At 37.6% G+C, this 24,463-nt stretch overlaps 1 protein-coding gene across 1 annotated transcript in view; it reads left to right on the top strand.

The window, feature by feature from the left end:
- The first annotated feature begins 5,163 nt into the window (after nucleotides 1-5,163).
- Nucleotides 5,164-24,463, top strand: part of TRPC6 (transient receptor potential cation channel, subfamily C, member 6) — a 35,971-nt gene continuing 16,671 nt past the window's right edge. Inside the window, exons 1-5 of the mRNA XM_009695053.1 lie at nucleotides 5,164-5,934; nucleotides 11,918-12,103; nucleotides 14,758-14,922; nucleotides 19,624-19,837; nucleotides 21,695-21,922. Of these exons, the coding sequence (XP_009693355.1) occupies nucleotides 5,248-5,934; nucleotides 11,918-12,103; nucleotides 14,758-14,922; nucleotides 19,624-19,837; nucleotides 21,695-21,922 (1,480 nt within the window). The 5' untranslated portion in view covers nucleotides 5,164-5,247. The remainder of the gene's footprint in view (nucleotides 5,935-11,917; nucleotides 12,104-14,757; nucleotides 14,923-19,623; nucleotides 19,838-21,694; nucleotides 21,923-24,463) is intronic.

Here is a 24,463-nt window from a genome sequence, read left to right as displayed (position 1 = left end):
CAGCTGAAGTTGTTAACTTCTTAGGGAAAAATAATGACATTGATCCTGTTGAAGATTTTATTTCCTTGTATAAGGATCAAATGCTAGCAAAATAATTTCATACTGGATTAGTTTTGCAGGGAGCATAAAGATATGTATTTTAAATCAATGATGTTGTTACCATCACTTAGTTTAAATAAGATCTGAATCTACACTGAATACATCTTTATTTTTTTGAAGGAGTTTTACAAAATTATGATGATTTTTTTATGGGCTGAATTTATTGTCTGTTCAAATAACTTCAGTATAAATTATTTAAAGGATGTTTAGCAGTAAATGATTCCTGCACAGCTCATGAAGAAAGAAGCAGTTCAAGATAGATACGGACTTTGACAGCATACTGCTCAATAGAATGGTTTCTGCATTTCAGATTATTGTGCTACTGCAATTTGGTGGTTATTTTATTCAAAACTGAGAAGCCAGTGGGGAGCTAAGAAAGTTAGAAAACCTTTCCTATGAGTAAAAATTCCCCCAGTCACTATGCTCTTTAAAACGTGATAGAAAGCATCCTTGCAATGACATCTACGAGCTCCCTCTGTACCCTTGGATGCAAGGTTTCAGGATTGTGTGTCCGGTTGGCTGAACTGTAGCCCAGGTCAGTCGTCCTTGAATGTAGGTAATGGTTCGCTCTTCTGGGGACAGATCTTACTGGTGAAAACTGAGGTGAAGAAATTACTGAGTACCTCAGTCTCACCTGTCCTTGGTCACTGGGTCCACCAGTCTGTTGAACAGTGGACCTACATGAATTTCCTTAGTCTTCTGTTTACCTCTAGTGCACTTGCAGAGGACATTTTTTGCGGGTCTTCACCTCCTTTGCTACTTTTAACTCTAGCTGAACTTCAGCTTTCCTAACTCTATCTTTGCCTGCATATGTATTCTCAGTGTTTCTGCTAAGAGCAAGAATTGGAAGGGTAAGGATAAGCAGTAGGGATGTGTTATTATGAGTGGAGCAGATGTGGGGAATTTAGGCTATTTATCTTAGGCTAACAGAAACATAACATAGCTAATGCTATGTTAATGATGCTAACCATCCTATACACAGCTCTTAATCTACAAAGAGATGGAGCTCCTGCTCTGAATCCTGGTCTCATGGTGTCTGTTTGCCTTTACTAACTGTAGGAGTTGGAGAGATTAACCTCATTAAAGTGAACTTAGTCTTTGTGAACACTTCCCGTGCTATGTAGGTGATACAGCATGGCTTTCTGGATAGTAGATACTAGCAGGAGGAGCTTTCACGTACATAGTTGCAACACATATGGAAGGAATGGGAAAGAAACCAATGGAGTGAGAATTGAAGGAGATAGACCCATGATACCAGTTGGAGCAAAACAACAAATATTTCTTAAAACACGATGGTTTGGGTCCTTAGAATGAATTGGGGTGAAATAAGGTAGAGGGAGCATGGATGCTCTGGGCATTTCTACGGTGAGGGATACTGCAGTGACTTTGGTTGGAAGATGGTCATCACATATTAAAGTCTAGGCCATGGAGAGGGAAATTGCAGTAGCCACAATGAGAGTTAGTAGAAGTACAGATAAGGGCACTTGTAGCAGCTGATATACTGACATCTGCTTGTGTTAATTCGAGTCTTTCAAAGCCTTCCCTTTGCTAAATGTAAGAAGTAGATTAAAGATCAGTACATGATAGACACTGTTTACTTTACTCACTGCCTGCTTCTGCTGCCAGTTGAGTCAGCTGCAAAACTTGCACTGAGAAAATGTTTGCACCTATAATGGCTTTTATTGAGCAGAGTGAAGAACTATGGAAGGGGCTCAATACTGCATAGCTTCAGAACTGGTCAGGGTATAATAGATTTTTTTTTTAGTTTAATTTCATTAATTGGACTGGGAACTCAAACTTGCCCAATGTGTGATTAACCTACTATAGAACGTGTCCTGCTATTGCATTTCAGTTGGAGGTCTCTGATGCCATAGCAAACACTGAAAAGAAGTACCATTGGTTTGAATAATAAAACTTGCATTTTGTTATTGCCATAGTGCTTACATTTGACATAAAAAAAATTAAAGAGAAAGTCAGCAACTGATACTCTGAAAAAGAGTCTGATTCTAACAGTTGAATCAAGTCAAGAGCTAAATTGCACAGTGGCTTCTCAGAGGTGAATGTTTTCACTTTTTGCTACTCAAACTTGCTTAGCCCTGTGGAATCCAAACAGCATTATAGCTTCTGCTGTGAAAGAAGTAGGAAAGTGAAACACAAGTCAAATATAAGTCAAATAAGAGGTTGACTATATAATATCAAAGCAATCTCAATTATGCAAACTCAGTTATATCTACATGTAACTATTACATATTATGATTAGTTTAATTATTTGATATTTTGTAATAAATAGTTTTTCCAAATTGTTAGTAGAGAAACAGTTCCTATTCTTTCAAATAGCACAAAATATTTAAATGCCAGCAGGGCAATATTTAGTCCTATGTGTAAATTGATTTTGAAAGCAAACTCTTTTATTAGTAATAAATACAAATCCTATCAACTGTGGAAGTGTAGCTCAGAAAAAAGCTGTATGCTCTTTATTTCATATTTATCCTAGTTTTCCTATATATATGTGTTGAATCTTGCTATATTTTTCCAAACTGAAAAAAACACCTCAGAAGTATTGCTTTTTAAAGTAATCAATTTAAATGTCACCTTTCTTATCTATATTTCATGTGCAAATGCTGGTTTTAACCAAATGATGCTTTGTTCTTCTTACCTGTATGCATCAGAGAAGCAATATGGTCCTTCAATAAAGTGCAGAAGAAGAAAAAAATAATTTTAAAAAAGTGTATATATCTTACTGACAACTATCCAACCCAGATATACTTGTTTTTCTGAAGATCTCCTAAGAAACAGTAGCAATTCACAATTCAGGGAACTCCTGTGACACCACATTTGTAGGTGGTCTGCAAAGCAGTACAGTCAAAGTTTTTGTATAGTCCGAACTAAGGCTGTAGACTTGCCATTGTAGCACGGTATTAGTACTGTCTGCATATTGAACAATGTTACAGTGGTTAATTTTTATATATTCCACATTCCATACCTCTGGTTATCTTGCAAAAAAATTGTCCTTTTAGGTTTAAGACTTTGGCAATTTGAAGCATTTCCAATGCTGCAGAGAACTACATCGCTGAAACTGAAAAAGCAAGAGGCAAAAGGGAAATTTATACTAAAGTTAAATATAAACAATCTAGAAGAAATAATGTCTTCTAATGTTACTTTTTGTGAAGACTTTTTGAGTCACAAAGGACTGAATTTTTTACTGTCATTTAAATACTTAGATTTGTATTCATTAGTAAGTATTTAATGAATAAAATATCGCTCGTGGTTATTTTGTGGGAAATACTGAAAATAGTGAAGTATTTTTGAGCGTATGTATGTAAAGAATCATTAAGCTACCATTCAAAAAAGAAAAAAAGATGAAGTTGTGAATATTATGTAGTTTAGCAGAGTAATTCTAAGAGACAAAATTATTTGCAATTGAATTTTTATTGAGGATTGGGATCTTAGTTGACTGAAATACTAGAGTTATGAATTAGATTTTCTTCTTCTTAAAGAGAATGTAGCATATTTTGTAGCATTCCTCAGCAAACTTAGCGTCAATGTGGTTCACTTTATGTTTTAATAATTAAAAAATTAAGTAATTAATAATTAATATAAGAGGTGAGGAATGGCTGATGGTTTCAGTAGTAGGAGTAGAGGAATGGACAACATTTCAGAGCTATCATGAAGCAAGTATTGGCAGGATTTGTTGGCAAGCCACTGAGTGGAGGAATAAATAGGATATCAAGGTTATGAACTGCAATAATGAAAAGGATGGTGGAGATGGGGAGTAACAGATGTCATACAATGTAGTCAATATGCTTGTATCTTGTACAGATTCAGTTTATGACTGAGCATTCAATTATAGATGTCAGAAAAACATCAGCAGGGAGAAGAGGAGAAACTAGATCCAAAACGTAAATTAGATAGTTGCTGAAGAAGTGATGGGGTTAAGAGTAATAAGAGCAAGTGAAGTCAGCCTGACTGCTTTTCTGAGGCAGATGGGAATTCAGAGAGTTTCCATGTCTCTGTGCTGTCCTGTGCCGTCCCTTGTTCCTCGTCCCGTGGCTGCCGACTCCTTTCGCACCGTGACTTGCCTTCACTCTGAGCTGTGACTTAGCACCAACGTAGACCAAGTAAAGAGCTTTGGGTGAATGGCATCCTGAGGGATGGTGACTTTTGGAAGGCCACCTGAGGGCACCTGGGCTCATGCGGTGTTGCTGAGACTCCTCCTGCCAGCTAAGCAGATGTGGGCTGTTCTCTGCCTTGTGCTGTTGATACCAGCTGTTTCTGGACTGAGGCAGTCATTGCATGTCATCACTATTCTTCCGGTCATCTGTGTATTTAAAATACGTATTTATAGAATGAACTGGAGATCTGGTGTTCTTTTTTTTTGATACTCAGCTGTGCTGGTGAAATCCTTCAAAATATCTGCTAGATCTGGCAAAGGTGTCAGAAAGTAGTACATGCTTCACGAGCCGAACTACGTTTTCTCTGGATGAAATTCTCAAACTTAGCTGAATGTCCTCTGTGGGAAGTATTCTTGTAACCAGAAAGTGAAATCTTAGCATGTGAAAATGTTATGATGCTTTCTTCTTTTCTAGATCAAAATAGGAAGCACTTTTTCCACAAAGTGACCGTACATATCAGAGGGGTGTGCGGGATACCAAATGGTATTGAGAAGTTTGGACAGAAGAGCACTGGAAAAACAGGGAGGGGTTTCTGTGTAAATCTGAGAAAGAACCTTACCTTTAAAACTGTTATTCTACCTATGTAACAAGAAGCACAATCCAGCTGCACTAAAAATTATGCAAAAGCTGTGGAGGACAAAATAGGGGAAAAAAATGATGATTGACTAGGGCTGCTGCTTCTTGTTGAAATAAAATGTAGCTGGCTACTGATTCCAGGGCTGTGTAGTGACAATGGTTGCAAAGTACATCAAAGTCAGGGTTTCTGGTCTCCTTGCAGCGTTAAAAATATGCAGCAGATAACTGATTAAAGTATTTTTATTAATTATTATTTAAAATGGATATGTCCTTGCATAAAACAAAACTCATGATTTCTCTATTTCCACACAGCCGAGGCAGCGAGAACAGACTAGCACTACGGCGCCAGACTATTCTCCGGGAGAAGGGGAGGAGGCAGGCCAGTCGAGGGCCAGCGTATATGTTTAATGATCACTCAACAAGTCTTTCTCTTGAGGAGGAGCGCTTTTTGGATGCAGCAGAATACGGAAATATTCCAGTGATTCGCAAAATGCTGGAAGAATGTCCCTCACTCAATGTGAACTGTGTGGACTATATGGGACAGAACGCCTTGCAGCTGGCAGTTGCCAATGAGCACCTGGAGATTACGGAACTTCTGCTGAAGAAGGAGAACCTGTCTCGGGTTGGGGATGCCTTGCTTTTGGCTATTAGCAAAGGTTATGTTCGGATAGTGGAAGCCATCCTAAACCATCCCGCATTTGCTGAAGGCAAGAGGCTTGCATTGAGTCCTAGCCAGTCGGAGCTCCAGCACGATGACTTCTATGCATACGATGAAGATGGCACACGATTTTCCCATGATGTTACACCGATCATTCTGGCCGCTCACTGCCATGAGTATGAGATCGTCCACACTCTGCTGAGAAAAGGAGCTCGGATCGATAGGCCACATGACTATTTCTGCAAGTGCAGTGAATGCAATCAGAAACAAAAACATGACTCTTTCAGCCATTCTAGATCCAGAATTAATGCCTACAAAGGTCTGGCCAGCCCTGCTTATCTGTCTTTGTCCAGTGAAGACCCTGTAATGACTGCCTTAGAGCTCAGCAATGAGCTGGCCGTGCTTGCCAACATTGAAAAAGAGTTTAAGGTGAGTAGAAGGATACTGATTCTGACAGACACTGAATTGCAAAGTTCAATCAAGGGTCTTTCTTCCATTCCTTGAGCAGTAAGAGATCAGCATCATCTTCATAAATCGGTAGGATAATGTGGGAAAAGATGTAATTATTTAATGAATGCAAGATTTAAATCTTTGTGACTGGCTTACTGCTCTGTGCTGATTGTAATTCGTGCTGCTGATGTAGAATGGGCCAGTGAACTCACTTTCCACTTCCTGTCGGGCAGGATAGTAAAGGATGCCCTTCAAACCCACGGGAGGAGCTGACTTAGGGCAGGGGAAAGAGGAGACTGAGTTGGTACAGTTTGGTCACGTATACAAGACAAATTGCATGATTCTATTAAACCCTGATGCATTCTCACTATTTTCTTGCAGTTGGACTGAAAGCTTTCTTGCTCCTCGCAATGTTTTGCATTTATTCACAAAAAGGACTCTAAATAATGTCCTTCTTTTCCTTTTTTAATATGCTGCTTTTCTCTGGTATTTCTACTCACCGCTTCCTCTTTTTGACCTATTTGTACTGAGTTATATGTGAACTCTGTGAAGTTAAAGACTTTTTCAGTGTTATATAGAATTTTTAAGGTTTCAGAAATGCATGATTTTGAAAAAAAAAAAAAAAAATGGTTGAGACCCAGATATTCAAGGCCCCTTAGAACCTTGAAGCGTGAGTATTCTTTGTTTTGGTTTGGTTTGGTTTTTTGTTATGTAGATACAACGGTACACAACCTACAAAAGCATTTACCACAGTTTATTTGTGTTAAGACAGTAAGAATGTAAGCTCTTTGCTCTCAGTAAATGCAAAGTCAGGCCTCGTTAATTGGGAGCGTTAATTTTGAATTAGGTTAGTGAAAATCCCTTGGACTGGATTTACCTTATGGGACCCTGTTGAATGCAGATGCTAGTATATGATACTACTGTGATAGAGCAAGATATGTAGACTTCACTAGCAAGAGATCAACCCCTCTCCAAAGCAGTAACAGAATAATTTCCATCATTGTGTTAGGAAGAGTTTGAAGTTGTCGTGATCGATATTTAATGTTAATCTTCGTAGCAATGGCACAGTTCGCAAGGCCGTGAACCCGTCTCTGCTCAGCCAACCTGAGCTGAGATGCTGCATTTCTGAATTAATTACTCGAGTCATGCTCATAGGTATATCTTTGTGGCACCAGTCAGTTGTAAGAAGCTGAAATACTTCTTGGAAAGGGAAAAGAATGAGAAGGAATGTGCAAGTGGATCTTAAAAACAGCAGCTAAACAGCTGGAATAGGAGCAGAGGAGAATTTTTATTTTATATCAATAGGATGAAATGCTGGGAAGAACATTTCAGCGTAATGCAGAGGAGGAGCATCTGCCCCATGAAGTCCCTGGCAGAAATCCTTAGGACCTCAGTGGACTTGAGATTTTGTCCACTGCTTTCATGTACAGTTCAGAGAAGAGTATTTAAACCACATATTCTTGTTTCTTTCTCTTTAGCAGCTGCTGAAGATGTGAACAAAAGGACTTGATTAACTTAAAGGGGAGTAAATTTAGAACAGAACAGAAAAACATTTTTCATACACCATAAATGCAGCCTGTTAGGTTCACAGCTATGTCGAGATAAATAGCATGTCTGATTTGTAGGGACTGCATAGCTCTGTTTACCACAGTTGGAGTGACACAAGCTAAGACTATTAGAAAGATGAATAAAATCATCATCTGGAACAGTCAGCAAGAAGTGTCCTTCAAGTGTGTGCTGCAGTACACAGCTGGCGAGATGAACTGGGAGCACAGTCTTTGTCCCTGGTGCCACCAGAGCAGGGAATGGAGCACACCAGTGAGGAAAGATGGGCTGCTTCAGAGAGCAAGCTTCTACAGCCTGCCCTGAAGTGCCATGAGGAGGTCCTTCCTGAGTTACTTCTGGTTTTTCAGTTCCTCTTTTGTCTCAGTTGCTTTCTCTAAAATGAGAGCTCCACTTCTAGTGTAGTGTTATATACAGAATTGCATCAGAGATTTTGAGGTACTGTCCCTCAGCAGAAGCAGGAGGCTAGACAAGAGACAGAGCAGCCCCATGGTGCTGGATCTTAACCAGCCAAGCTCTGCTGGGGATGTAGATACTCTTTAGAGTAGAGTGAAGGTGAATAGGAACAATGAGGAGCAGGAGCACAAGACGACATGGAAGTTTAACTCTCCTGTAAATTAAGATTTCACCAGGAGCAGGCAGCTGGCAACGTAAGGTCTTTTGGGAACATTTTTGTAGGTACTAAAATCATGTGGTGGTTCTGGATGAATATTAAAGACCATGGAGTACATATATAGGTGCATTGACGAGAGTTAACATTTACACTATTGGTAAGTGATAATTTTTACAGTATCTAGACAGGCTGGAGGCTTGACTGAGAAATACCTGGCTTGGGTTCAGTGCAGACAGTACAAAGGTTGTGTGTACAAGTTGGAGGAAATGGATGCTGTCATCTTTACTGAGTCTGGGCTTGTTTGTGCTTCTGCAAGCTCTCATCCGTGCTTGCAGCAATTTATCTAAAAATTGTTACCCTTACTTTATTTCAGGAGTTTGCTACAATTATCCAGATAGTGTAGTCCCTGTGTAAAAATGTGTTTTTCGTAAAAATGTGTTACCATGTTAGTGTGACCAAAGCAAGTATATTTTTAGTGCATAGATTAGCTGGACATGGCAAATCTTTAGCTCCACCTAGGGTTTGCCTGAGCCATTTAAAGTATTTCAAACCTTACCTAAATTAACTTTGTAGTAATACACTGTTTTAAAAGTCACCTCTTTTATAGTGCTATTGGGGTATTGTTGCAGGAGACCTTCCTAGTGGGTGCCTACAGCAACCAGTGGCACAGATAATTCCCAGGTCTTCCTCAAAGGCAATGGAAAGGGGTAATGCTCAACTCTGATGCTGGTTTCATGACTGTCTTATAAATTACTTCTCTCCTGTCTTACAGTATCAGTTAATGTTAGAGATAACACTGACCGTGAAACTGTGATTCACACAAAATAGCAAATGCCATAATCAGCAGAAACCACGATTCTCTGGAATAAACTTTCTTTGCTCCACACATCTGTAGTGCTGTAATCTGGCATTACATGCTGGTTGCATCTGGTTGCAGCTATTGTTTTTACAAGTGTTTTGGAGGATCATTCTTTATTAGGAGTAAAACCAGAAAGAAGTACAAGATGTCTTCTGAAGGAAGACTAACTGGACAGAGGTGTCAAGCACAGTGTTGGAATATTTCTGTACCAAGCAAACAGCTAATTTAGGCATCCTGAGTCATTCTGAGATCTTCAGGATTTTCTGAACGCCATTTAATTTAGCTTTTTATGACATGGCTAAGTGTGCAGCTTTACAAAGTTTGATATTATGTAGAATATTTTTATTTTGGGGGATTGTGCTCCTGTTTTCTGTCATCTAAATAATTTTCCCACCCGAGAGCTAATAGCTCTACTGTGTCCATAAGGATGTAGATGATATATGACAGATGTTGTCCTGCAGAGATGTAGCCTGGAGTTTTAAGAGGGACAGCTGTGGCCTAGCACTGTTCAAAATGGATAGGATTTGCATTTAGTACAAAGTCCACTGCAGCTATAATGGCAAGAAACTGTTTTGTTGTTTAATGGGATGGAGTGGAAAACGTATTTTTAAATTAAATGTAGATATGTTACTGTTCACTGTAGATTAATACCCCTAATAAGGTCATCTGATTCTGCTTTTCTGATGAGAAGCAAAATTCAGTTTATCATCTCAAAGTCTGATTTTTCTGTTTGTTTTCATTTATACAACATTTATACAATTTACAGAAATCAGATCTCAGTCTTCATTATGGGTATTGTCAGCTCTCTTAAAGATAAGGTAACATCACCTTTTAGAGAACTGAGGCACTGAAAGGAGTAGGGACCACCTTTGTAAGGGGAATAAAGTGTTTATCTATCTACTAAGGTGCCTAAACTCAGTGTTTAGGTCGCACTTACATTCACAAGTCACTTTGAAATCCTAAATTCTCATATGGCAGTACCCATGTTTCTGGTCTTGGCCTCTGCAGTTCACTAAGCAGAGCCAGGACGTGGTCTGGAGCACTGCTCCATCTCATCTGTGGGGTTCAGCCTGTGTCCCGAGAGCATTTTCATCCCGGGCACAGTCTGGGGGACAGCAGGATCCTGTGACCGGTCACAGGAGGCTGCATGGAGAAAACCCCTTTCTTCTGGGAGAAACAGCCGTGGCGATGCTCTCCTGGCCGTGTTCTCCTGCTTAGGTGATCAGAGGTAAGGCAAATGATGGTTAGCTGAGGTTTTCAGAGTGACCGTGACCTGCTTGATGTCTTACCTGGGACACCAAGATGTCCTGACTGCAGCTGCTCCTACCACAAAGGGCAGGTGACCCCTCTCAACAGCAGCCACTGTCACCCCCACCCCTCCTGTCATTCCTCTGCCACCAGCATCTTGTTCCCCTGGTTCCTCATTCCCCGTAGCACTCACCCCAAATTATCACCTTCCTTTTGCATGGTGGGAACAGCCAGTGCTGCCCCCTTGTCCTTGGTGTGGCAAAATTTGGCAAAATTGTGGTTTTCCTAAACTGTTGAGGAGCCCTGAACCAATGTTGTCCATGCATAAAATAAAGCACAAGCATGCTTTATTGCAGAATTAAGGGCTGATTCTTTTTAGAGCCTCCAACTGTAATTTAACTGCTAACTACCTTCTCAAGTCTCCCAGGACTGCTTTTTTAATTCATTAAGTTTACAATTTGCAGTAAAGGAGAACTCGTGGAATTATCCATATACCTTTGGCCAGCTTCAAAAATAAGTTAAGCTAAACAGATTGCCACGTTCCCTTGGCTCACATTAATGGTAAGAGACATGTGAGACTCTGGGGAGTGGGAATTTTCTGTGCGTGTGTGACAGAGAGTCACTGAGACGGCAAGAAGAGCGTGTTCATCATTTTTACTGTCACTACGCATTGAAGTGGCCCAAGGAGATGAGGGGCAAAAGGCGGACCGTGCAGTAGTCTCTTTTTGTTTTGAGACTACCCAAAGACATTGGACTCCACCATGGCGTAATGGTCTCCTCACATACTGTTTTGAAAATCCATGTCATGTCTCAGTCACCAGAGCTGGAAAATAGTGATGAAGAGTGTGTGTGAGTATGCATGTATATATGTATCTCCAGCAGAGAAGATGCTCATACCAAAAAAACAGTGACTGAGAAGACTATTTGGTAGTTAAAGCAATAAGCAACTGACCCTGCTGTTGTAGAGCAACATTTTGGGTCACACGGTGAAGTCTGTAGTGAGATATTTGAGCTAGAGAGCATTGAGTTGAAGTTAAGAGATGTGGTGTCACCATACTGTCAGTAGCACTGCTGACACTGTTGCTGGAAAACAGCAATCAAATCTTGTGTTTGCAAGCTAAAAGAGATGTTGGAAAATGAGAAAGGTAAGATTTACAAGAATAATGCAAGGCCTAAGAAAATTCAATATATTTATGTAATTCTCAAGAAGGTTGGGAAGTTGTTTAGATGTGTTCTCTCTAAGATACTCATTTTGTCCAATTGAGATGTCTACAGTGTAACTTTCTGCATCTGAGCTCATTATCTAGACTTCTGCTACAGTCAATGAACAGAAAAATTTCCCCTGTGCTATTCATCTCAACTTGAAATAGTCATTAAAATATGTCATACAATATTTCTGAAAGTATTTTTTTACTTTCAGCTGTCTCTAAAGCAGGTCTAGAGAAGTAACTCAGGTGTAAAAATTGATAATGTAGATGTCCAAGGTCACTAAGGTGAGACGAATCCTACTCTTTGAACATTCAGGGGAGGTAGATGCCTGATTACAAAGTGCTGTTAATCTACCAGAAAAACTCATAAGGAGCTATTGATGCTCACAGTTGTGTAGCTGGGATGTAGAACTATTTCTCCCATGTTAGATCTAAACAGCAAGTTTTCTTCTTTCTTCTTTTCTTTTCTAGAATGATTACAAGAAATTGTCTATGCAATGCAAGGATTTTGTAGTTGGACTCCTTGATTTGTGCAGAAATACAGAAGAAGTGGAAGCTATTTTGAATGGTGATGTAGAGATGAGCCATAATAATGGAGAACACGGCCGCCCCAGCCTTAGCCGCTTAAAACTCGCCATTAAGTATGAAGTTAAAAAAGTAAGCAATTATGTTAATCAAACAGACATGTCATGATAGTGGTATTAAATTGTGCTATTATTAAATGTTTATGTTTTGGTAGCCTATGACACTTAAACTAACATTTGGGCCCTTCTGCACAGTGTATTTTACAAACAAAAGAATACTTGCCCCAAATAGCTTGCAATATAAACAAGAAGGAGATATTCAGAGTGGATGCTGGTCACAGTGCGTATAAGAGCAAATGGCTCTAAAAAAATCTGTAGCTAGATGCAAAATTTGTAGATATTTACTTGTTTTTAGTTTTAATCTATTTTGAAAAAGATGGAAGAAATTTGCATGACTTTTGCAGCCTGGAAAAATATAAGATTTAATAAAAACCAGAGGGTAGCACAGCAGTCCTGTGCACTGCTTGATAGCAAATATTAATACACATTTTTGTCAAGCTGTTGTGTCTTACTCGAAAAGTTGAGAAAACTTAGTGACACTGCATGTCTCACAGAAAATGTGTATTTGTCTGTATAGAGGGTCAGATACACAATCTAGGAGTAACAGTACTGTGGTTCTCACTTCTGAAGAACTGCAGGCTCCGGGCAGTGTTGAATACAGGAGTTACTGTCCCTTCTTTGGCTTCCTTTCATTTCTGCTGCCAGTTTAATACCCTGGTCTGCATCTCAAAAGTGATCAGTAAAACCAGCGGAGTTAGTAGCTGCACCAAGACCCTTGAAGTACCCAGAAGACTTCTCTTGGATACTATAGGTTGTAAAGTTCTGGGTGACGTCTGTGAACCAGGGAGAAATTATTTGTGTGATGAAGTTTTGGACAACCGAAGATCAAGAAGATACAGCTCAGGAGTATACGAAAGCAGATTACGCTAAAGTAGAGCTATCTCCTGAGAGAGCAGCAAGACCTTTGATAAAACTCTTCCTACCTAATGAAATGGATCAGATCAACACTGTGAAAATAAACAATATCTTATTTTAACAACAGCAAAATAGATAGGGAATCAGGACTCTCTAAAATCCAGTATGGACTGAATGTACAGATCTAATTTATCAGGGAAGGGTTGCAGATTTTTTTACAAAAATTGAGTTCACATCTCTGGGGAACACCTAAAACATATAAATGTGAGGAGTGTTTATGTGTTCATGAAGGGGAGAAAAAAAGAAAATAATTTTGACTGAAGAGCACCTACCAGCATATGAACACAAACCTGCAAAACACTTGGCAAGCTATGATCACTAAAGAGAGCTGAAACGACTTTTAGAGAGAAGATTCCATGTTGACCTTGTCCTTCATAGTATTTGAGTCTTAATCCTTCCCTGAATTTCAACTTTCTTTCAAGATTTTCTCTTGCATGAATAAAGACATTTCTTGTACCTTCAACCAGTCATCATTTAAATATAGAGAACTATTTTAGAAAAAAAATACTAGAATCAGTTAAATTTTTAATTGTATTTCCAGGTCTAGACTTAAAAATTACAGTGCACAAGAATCCACTGTTTATTAATATCTACCTTTGTAAGATGTTTCTTACACTTTCCAGAGGTTTTGACAGAAAAGAGGGTTGTAGGCCAAACTTCTCAGTTTTGCACAGTTTGTCCAAAAGATTCCAGAATCATGTTATAAATAGTCCTCAGCTGATTTCCTGCAAAAATGACAGCTGTTTTCTTACGCCAGCTGAAAAAAAAAAGGGTATATTTTGATTTAGCATGTGAAATATGGCATATTCTTTCTTTCATAACTAAAGACTATATAGCATCCTTTGCAGAACAGAACTTTAAAGTTTTGGAATTTCTGAAGTAGTAACATGAAAATTATAAATGTCAGAAACAAGTAGAGTTTGTCCAGATAAAGCTTATGTTTAATTACCCTTAGGTGAATATTGATAGTTTGTGATGGAACACAGTGTCAATAAAATAATAGTTTTTTAAATTAAAGTATTTATTGTTGCTGATAGCAACATGCCTGCATGCTGGAGGATTATGCTCATCAAATAACTTTTTCTTATACCCTTGTAGAATCCACTGTTTATTAATATCTACCTTTGTAAGATGTTTCTTACACTTTCCAGAGGTTTTGACAGAAAAGAGGGTTGTAGGCCAAACTTCTCAGTTTTGCACAGTTTGTCCAAAAGATTCCAGAATCATGTTATAAATAGTCCTCAGCTGATTTCCTGCAAAAATGACAGCTGTTTTCTTACGCCAGCTGAAAAAAAACCGGTATATTTTGTATTAGCATGTGAAATATGGCATATTCTTTCTTTCATAACTAAAGACTATATAGCATCCTTTGCAGAACAGAACTTTAAAGTTTTGGAATTTCTGAAGTAGTAACATGAAAATTATAAATGTCAGAAACAAGTAGAGTTTGTCCAGATAAAGCTTATGTTTAATTACCCTTAGGTGAATATTGATAGTTTGTGATGGAACATAGTGTCAATAAAATGATAGTTTTTTTAATTAAAGTATTTATTGTTGCTGATAGCAACATGCCTGCATGCTGGAGGATTATGCTCATCAAATAACTTTTTCTTATACCCTTGTTAATGCTCCTTTGAATATAAGCTGAGTTGTTGCTGTTCCAGCATTCTTAATGTGCTTCATATGGCTGTTATTTTAATAAAAGACACTCTGGTAGCAATATTATTTTTGTGCTCTTTTTCTTTGTTACAGTTTGTAGCACATCCAAACTGCCAGCAACAACTTCTCTCAATCTGGTATGAGAATTTGTCAGGTTTACGACAGCAGACCATGGCAGTGAAGTTTCTGGTTGTTCTTGCTGTTGCAGTAGGGCTGCCATTCCTTTCAATGGCTTACTGGATTGCTCCTTGCAGTAAGGTCAGTCTGTGAAATCTTATAATGGCCTTTTATTAACTCCTGTGTCATGTGTATGTAGATTCTTGTCTGGCAAAAATGAAGCATGAGTTTAAATTACTGACATGCTTAAATAATACTTCAGAAACTTGTTATTTTAAAGCTGAGTTAGAATGGAATGGCTGCAAGATTGAATATTCTGACAACTGTAATTAAGACAGGTAAATGTATTGTGTTAAATGCAATGTATATTAAATTAAATTACAATGGTTGAGCAAGGGTTGCCTTGTAGAAATTGCACTTTGGAAACAGTCAAACTATTCTTCATTTAGTTGCCTTAATAAGCAGGTGCAGAGGATCCTCATTTCCCATTGATTCAGAGCTAGACTAAGTTGAAGCTGTGGGTTGATTCCAATTACCTCAAAGGAAATTTTATTTTTGATGATTAAAAATTAATAGATAAAAGTCACTGAAACATGAATGCCAGAAATTAAAACAATTGTCATCGGTTTTCTAGAAGTCAAAGTGAACCGTGTTGGCTTGTCAAGACAGTGCTAATACTCATTATATTTCGTTATATTTTTAAAATGGTCACACAGCCTCCCCTGCATCCATTTATAATGCACTCTCTGGATTTGGATGCTACCATTGTACCTGTTTTGGGTGATATATGGTATGGAAAGCCTTTCGACTAAAGATGGGTTACAATCTCTGACCTCTCTGAACTTTGTGTTGAATCTCTGTTTTAGTTGATCACTATCCATTTTAAATGGACACTGATGAAAAATTTCCCTTGAGAGTATGTTAGAGGAAACAAATGGAATCCTTCAGGATTGTTCAACAGGTTACAGTATAACATCCATGGGTTTAGCAGGTTGAATCCTGTGCACATACAATGGTTCCAGGTGAGGAGGAAAGTTGAAAGAGAACATTGAGGTCTTTGTGAGTTTTTTTTTTATTGTCCTCTAAGAGGAGAAAAGTGAGCCTTTTTTGTTTTGCCGTATTTTTCATTTCTTTCAGCCTGGACAATAAAAATCAGTTATATCATTTTCACTTTTCTGTATAGTGACTAGAACTCTTATGAATACTTTCGTTTTAACACACACCTTGAGATTCAACATACTTCAGTAATTGGTTTTCAACTATAGCAGTGACTTACCTGTTTCCTGTTTTGCTTTTTCAATGATTTATTGAATCTTAAAGTAATTTTGAACTGTTGTACATTGTGAAAAAGCTATTTCAGAGTGGCTTTTTAAAGTCAAGCTTCAAGGGACAGCATCCTTTAAGGTTTCACTTCCTCTGTCACTATTTTAATTGTCTCATCATGCAATTTATATGTTGAATGCTTTTTGTTTCATTATATTCTGCAAATGTAAAATCTAATCCGCCTTGTTCACCGGTTGCCATTTCTTACCTTGTGCTTCACTCATATTTCAAAATTTGATTCTTCTGTTTTTTGAAGACAAAAATGTTCACTGTTTAATTTCAGGATAGGATGACTTCAATACAGAACATGATCTGTATCAACAGAGTCCATTCTGTGTATGAACTGATGGAATTTTATAAACCTCCTTCTACTGAGATAAAGTACCCATTCTTTTTCCAGGTTTGGCACTATAGGGCACAGTGAGAGAAGAGAGAGAAAATAACTCACAGCATTTGTGGTGAAAATAACAGCTTGCAGGGGAGTTATTCTGGCATGTTTCTTTATATTCTCATGCCATGGCTCTGAGAAGGGCAAAAATGTCTTTGTGACATTTGCAACATCTCAGTTACCTGTATAGCTCACCAGTTTTTCTTTAGGAAGAAGTTAATTTGAGCTTGGACCACAGATAACTGAATTGAGAGTTTCAGATCTGGAAGAGATTTCATAGAAATACATGGACAAAGTCCTGTTGATTTGGCAGATATTCACTAGTGTCAGATGCTGAAAGGAATTAAGATTGTCTGTTATTTGAGTTTCAGCCAGCAATCCACATGGAGGCACTTCAAAGTTTTGTGGACTTTTTGCTCTGCATTTCTAATTGGTAATTCAGTGTAACTACTGACATAATTAACAAAAAACTTCTAGAATACTATTTTATTACATGACATTTTGAAAGAGTAAAAACTTCTTTCAGTCATCTCTAATATCTGTGCTGTTCACTTCTAATTAATGATACAATTTAGATTTTTAGCTTTATGAATTCATAAGTAATTGATTCAGCCCCTGGCCAAGATGAGGGATCTGAATTTGAAATGGAGTCTTCTTTTGCTGTTCCCAGCCACCTGGGGTTGGCATTTCTAAAGAAGTAACTTGGTAAGTCCCTACATGCTTTCTAGAAGTGTGTTCTGAGGGTTATGTACATTCCTCTTTTGCCCTATGGTAGAGGAAAAGAAATTGAACATGATGTCCAGTATACAAAGAACTAGGAAATTGTTCTTCCTAAAAAAGTATATGCATTATCTCTTTTCTGTTATCAAGCCTTTTCTCCTTTGTGATAGATGTGCTACCTGGAGTCCTATTTTATAATTTCTTTATCAGTGCCATACTCCATGATGTTACAATACTGATTATTTATGCAGAGTCAGAAGGGGTCAATAATGTGAATCACGGACTCCAGTCGCCAGTGATTTGAGGTGACCTATATACAAACAAATATATGTTGAAGTATCCACAGTATAACTATTGCATATCTTGTCCTAACCCAAACCAACCTATAAAACACTCTCTAAAACTCTATAGCAAACAAAAGACCATAGCACAGAGGATCAGAAACAAGAAAAAAAAACCCACAAACAACCCGCTTAGTTTACAGAAGGAGATTCAGAGCATTTAGAAGATCATATCCTTGGTCTATGCAATGGGAGGGAATTTATCATGTCAAAATGCACAGTGAAAGTGTATTAAGAAGTCACTCTAGCTTATAGAAAAGTCCAAACTTGCAAGATTATGGCCTTGTCTTTACATGTTGCTCTTTCCTTCCCTGATTCATATTTTCTGACCTATATCTTCTCCATAAAGAGATTTGGAATTTTTAAAGTGTCATTTCAAAATTTTATTGCATCACTGTTATTTGGCAATGTCATAACTTCCAGCATTCATGTAATCAGTTCAACCATAGTCAGTCCTGCTTCCAGGGAGATTTTACTGTGTATGTAAAATATAATTTTCTGTCTCTTTTGAAGGGATGGGAAGAGGGAACACTAGGAGTTCAGTCTTTTAGATTTTAAACTTTTTGATCAAGGGATATGTTAACATTACCTTCTTCAGTATGTTTTCTTTCCTGGCTATGTCTCTTTCTGGCATCCGTCTCCTAACCCATCTTTGTTTGTGAACACAAGAATAATGCATTTAAAAGGACACCGTCAAGGTACTTTATCATTTTCCAGCTCTGCTTTGTTGTGTGTTGTTTATGACTGTTCCTTCCTAGCTTGAAATGAAAGCTATCCCCATGGCAATTACCTGTTCTCTTTGTAGTTCACGCAGAATAATTGGTTGTTGAAGTTCATCTCATGAGGCTGATGGAATATCTTATTTAATAAAAGATAAATTAATTTTATTGAGGGAGAAACTTAATGAATGGCATGAGTTTGCAAAATAATATAAATGAGAAGGAAGATAAAATTTTGTGCCTGCTAACCTTGACAGTGTTCCTTTAACAGTATCTTCTTTTTACATTTGTCTAGTTTTCTTAATGTTATCTGTATTTGAGACCTTACCATCGCATCCTCGACTGCATTCTCTTATTCTGTGTTTCTGTAAAAGCTCACTGTAAGGACAACAAAATTTGACTTTGATATTGAAACAAGTGTAGCAAAAATACGAATACCAATAACTTATCTTTCTGCTTTCCTCTCCCTTTTCCAGACCACAGATTGTTATATGTTTCAGCTGAGAACCATGACACTTGCTTTCAATTCTTTCCAAGTAATTTTTTTCAGATATGGATACTGTCGTCATCTAAAATAAAAATATATTTTTCTGTAGCTGCTAACTAAGTGAACAAGCTAAGACTTTTACTATTAATATAGGCACTGTAAAAAATAAAGTAAATAATTGCTGAAAGTTCAGCCTTTAGTGAGTTTCTGTGGAATTTTAGGATTTTTAAGTGTTGCACTAAATCGTTTAAAGTTGTTCTTAGTCATGACAAAATTAAGGACATTTCCATTAAAGGAGTCAGGAAAGAAATTAGGACACTGCAGAACTATAAACATAACCTTTTGAGGCCTCATGACTTATTTTCAAAAAAGAAAAAAAGTTGGGGAAAACTACACAATAACTGTGCTAGATTGAGTATCATGTCAGTCAGGAAACAGAATTCTTTAGTCGTAATTTACTCCTGGTGATAATTTAATGCTTTTAGTAAGTGTTAAAATCTCATTTTCTTTGTTGCCTCATAAAGATGACTAGCATGTAAGAAATTCAACAACTATAATAAATTTTTCTCTTGATTATCTGTAATAGACATAGATGCCCCAAAATAATTACAGAATTATTTCAAAACATTGAATTAAAAATAGATATATGGTGAAACTGAGAGATTATCCCTCTGAAAACAGCAAATAAGTAGAAACTTTTAAAGGTGACTGTCAACATGGCGTTATAGTATACAACTTTTTCCCAATATTTGTTCCTGCGTGTTATTGAAATATATATTTTTCTGTGTTACTGTTCTTTTTACAAATTTTTTATTTTGGAAGAAGGCAATGCAATGTCCTTGTGTTTCATAACCTCTGTTGCAGCTGGGGAGGATAATGCGTGGACCATTTATGAAGTTTGTAGCCCATGCAGCCTCTTTCACCATTTTTCTTGGTCTACTTGTCATGAATGCAGCTGACAGATTTGATGGCACCAAACTCCGACCTAATGAAACAACAGGCAATGTAAAACAGCTATTTAGGATGAAAACATCCTGTTTCTCATGGATGGAGATGCTCATTATTTCTTGGGTAATAGGTAAAGATTGATTTTTGCTTAAATTTGTCTTGCTATAATTTCAGTGAAGCTGGACGCAGTTTAATCCTTTGCTATTATGTGTGAAAATTGCAACAAAGGGATTTTATTCGCCTGGCTGCATTCCCACATTGGCCTCATGTCTCTTATTGGATGTCAGCAGGATTCACGTGTGCCTAGTTAATCACAGACATTCAGGTTAAGGACTTAGGTGAATTCTACGTCATCTGAATATGAATTAATTCAATTTTATGAATATCAAAGGAAAGCATCTACCAGTTTTCTGGGGTTTTTTTTTGAGTCAGGCTGTGTCAACTCTCAAGGGGAAAGATTTCCACATCATGGGCCAAGTTTTTTTGTGTCCAATTGTCTCTTTCTGCTAAGATTATCTTATTTTGAAAGTATGCCTGCAGACTTAATAATGTGTAGCTGAATGTATTATTGACAAAAGAGAAGAAGAATATAGACCCCTGAACATTCAGCAGTAGACTTTTCTGTCCCAACATAGGGATGAAATTAATACTATGAATAGTGTTCTGAGCTGACCCACTCAGTTCAGTGATGCAGTAATATTCAGCATCAGAACTTGAGCGCAGACCGTCAAAAATATTTTAGCTGTCTGATTCTTATTTACAAGTCTAGTACTATTTATTCCAATGGGGGTTAGATGCCCAAATATTTTAAGGAACTGAGTTCTGGTTGTTAGTTAAGTCAGTAATATGGGAGGGTTAGGTCCAACCTAAGTAAAATCTGTTTCCATTCAAGAGCTTATGCATTTAAAATATTTTGCTTTTATGAACTCTCCGTGATTGAAATTGGAGCCATTTGTACACCAACTGATTCTTACAGCTTTAAAAGACATTGACAATCTTTATTTTTTTTAATCATAAAGCTGTTTATAAATCAATATAATTGTGTTTTCTAGGAATAATATGGCACTTGGGTTTCCAAATATTCTGTAAATATCAAAGTTTTCATCTGATAATAAAGTAAATAATAATTTCCCAATTTGAAGTTCTAGTTTGCTAATTTAATCGATTTTTATTTATTTCGATGTCGTGCATGACCATTATGAAAAATTGATTCAGTGCGTACAGATGTAGCATTGAATTTAATTACTGTAATTAACATTATAATTGTCCTTATCTGAAAAATGATGGTAAGTTCCTTCAGATAATTTGATAAGTGCGAAAAATAATGACATTATTCCAATTCAGTTTTTTTATTAACTCTCTTTAGAATCCTAGAAATGTAGTTCATTATTAAATAAATTTTATCTTGAATAGGAAAAGGATTTACTCAATAAAAAAGGTGCCATAAACTAATACTGTACTTCTATATTTTATTATTAAGGGAGAATAATTAGGAATCAAATAGATTCTTTTCCCCTATTGAAGAAGCATTAGGTCTGTTTCTTACTTTTGTGCTCATTTCTCACATACATTTGCAATTTCAGTAAAAGAGACTGTACCCAGGGTACTGTGCAAATAAGAAAATGTGAATTCTGCTATTAGTTCTACCACTCCTGTATGATCATGCCAGGGATTTCTGCTCTTTCCATCTCTTCCCGTGTCTGTAACAGATGGTAATACTCACATCCCATTCGTCTCTTTGAAAGCTTTTGTAGTTGTACAGGAAAAAGCAGTGTGAAAGATTATTATTACTCACATGAGAAAGAAGTACTGGAATCTGTATGAATTGGCAGGTTCATGGATTTTAGTTTGTGTTCAAACTCCCACTGACCAAAATAGTTTTGAGTTTGACTGTAACCAAGAGCATATCCTATACATCATAAAATATCAAATAAAACAAACATTAAGATAAAAGAATACACTGTTTTCTCTGTTCTGTCTTACACAGGCATGATATGGTCTGAATGTAAAGAAATTTGGTCTCAAGGTCCAAAGGAGTACCTTTTTGAGTTATGGAATATGCTTGATTTTGGTATGTTAGCAATTTTTGCAGCATCATTCATAGCAAGGTTTATGGCATTTTGGCATGCATCCAGAGCCCAGAACTTCGTTGATGCAAATATGAAAGATCTGACAAGTCCAACACTGGAGCCCAACATAAGATACTACACCTTGGGTGAGTTGATTGCACATAATTAAATTTACTTCTTGGGCCAAGATGAATTGATTTTCTGTTAATAAGTCTCCAATACTTTAGTTCCACAATGTACTGCTTAAGAAATTCCCACCCCTTCTTCTCTTTCTCATCCCTACTATTTGATCTCAGTTCCCTTGGCTATGCTCATACATCTTGTTGAGGACTATTCTAGACATCAGGCGCTGAAACGATCTAAGATCAAAATAACCCCAATGTGACCCCACTTTTATCAGTGTGACCCCAAGATTATTTTAATCCAGATCATTTCATCTGTTCAGTTACACAATGCTATCCTGCAAACACTTGTGTTGGTGCAACTGCAAACATGATGTACTGTAATGCAGGGGTAGAACTAAGCAATGAGATGCAGGACCTTCTTAAACTTGCTTTGCCAACATAACCAATATATCTTTTGTATATGCTTTGCTCAGAGACTCTGTATAGTATTTTAATATTTCTCAGTCCACTCTCTTTACCAGTAAAAGATAAAAATGTTAATAAACTTACTTGGCATATATGAGAAGTGACTGGAAGCTATTTTGCCTAAATGAGAAAAAATTAAGCCCTGTTACTTGTGTTCACTCTCAACACCACCACATCTCTCTTCCCTTCATTAGATATTTTTCTCTAGATGCTGAATTACATCAGTTTCTATCTCTATTCCATGCCTCAAATACTATTTCTGATAAGCTTGCATTTCTTCATTATCCAGGCTGTAGAAAAAGCAGAGCAATTAATATATATATTCTGAAACCCATTAAATCATAGTCTTACAAATTTTACTGGAAAGTTATAAATTTCACGTAAGTTTTAAAAGCAGCTACTCAAATATTAATTCAGTTTTCAGTAACACTCACTTTGAAGAATTTGCAAACAAGGACTGTTTATGTTCACAGTTTGAGTACCACAAGTGTAAGTCTTGTAACTCATTTATGCAATATAATACTGTGTTATCTAGCAAGGCAGTTTCTGTTGACATCAATCATGAGTTGTGACTTTGTTATGCACTTAAGCAGAGTTGAGCCATTTTTTAGTGTATGTGTGTACACTAAAGTCTGGAGAACATCTATGTATGGTAGTGCTAACATGAATAATATTAATATTTGATGCCACAGGTTTTATCATAGACTAGCAAACGTAACTTGGTGGACTCCAGGTTGAACATGAGCCAGCAATGGGCCCTTACTGCAAAGGCGACCAACAGTATCCTGGGCTGCATCAGGCAAAGCACTGGCAGCAGGTGGAGGGAGGTGATCCTTCCCTCCTACTCATCACTGGTGAGGCCATACCTGGAGTGCTGGGTCCAGTTCTGGGCTCCCCAGCACAAGAGAGAGATGGACATATTAGAGAGAAGGACCTAGAGTCTCTCTTCTATAAGGAAAATGTGAGAGAGCTGGGACTGTTCGGCCTGGGGAAGAGAAGGCTCAGGGGGGATTTCATCAATGTCTATAAATATCTGAAGAGAGGGTGCAAAGAGAATGGAACCAGGCTCTTTTCATTGGTGCCCAGTGACAGGACCAGAGGCGATGGGCACAAACTAAAACGCAGGAGGTTCCCTCTGAGCATCAGAAGTCAGTTTTTTACTGTGGGGTTGACTGAGCACTGGCACAGGTTGCCCAGGAGTCTCCATCCTTGGAGATATTCCAAAGCTGGTCCTGGGCCACCAGCTCCAGGCTACCCTGCCTGAGCAGGGGAGGGGTGGACCAGGTGACCTCCAGAGGTCCCTTCCCACCTCAAACTTTCTGTGATAATACAGCTCATCTGGAAACCTAAAAGATGTCTGGCTACTAGCCCATACTGAAACATCTGCCATTTTTGATTTTAGTTATCCATGAAATCTGAGGTAAAGCTAACACAGGTATGTCTGCTTATGTGAAAATGTGCGGTCTTTTGCCATACAGACACTTTATCATTTGAATATAGTATATAGTAGCCTTTACAGTGAGGACCTCAGTATATAAAAGAATATGCACATACCTACAAGAAACACACAGCAGCTAAGAAGGCAGTGAATATGCGCTAACTGAGCCTTGTTATGCCTAAAACCAGAGTAATTCATTACTTTGTCATGATACATTAATACTGGCATGGCAGTAAGTTCCTTGAAGAATACCATTTTCTGATCTATGTAAGGATGTCTTGAATAATGCTCAACATCACTGGGTATGGATGTATTATAAATCTAAGTTCCTTGAAGAATACCATTTTCTGATTTATGTACGGATGTCTTGAATAATGCTCAGCATCACTGGGTATGGATGTATTATAAATGTGTACAAATAACTGACTTTTGACTAAATGGTTATGTGTTAGTCAATGGTTCAAATTAGTGTTTTTTCCAAATGCCAGTGATTGCCTTCATGGCAGTATAAATTATTTGTTTCATTTTCTGGCTTTACAGTAGAGTAAACACAGATAACAACATTCTCCTGGGATGAAGGTAACCCATCCCAGGTTAACCTTTCCTCTTTGCCTGAAGCACAATAGTGACTTTAAGGCTCCCACATCATCACAGAATGC

The sequence above is a fragment of the Cariama cristata genome, unplaced genomic scaffold (genome assembly GCF_000690535.1).
Source record: "Cariama cristata isolate BGI_N322 unplaced genomic scaffold, ASM69053v1 scaffold5772, whole genome shotgun sequence".
NCBI lineage: Eukaryota > Metazoa > Chordata > Aves > Cariamiformes > Cariamidae > Cariama > Cariama cristata.
The sequence above is the reverse complement of the archived record's forward strand: the minus strand, read 5'-3'. Positions and strand labels throughout refer to the sequence as shown.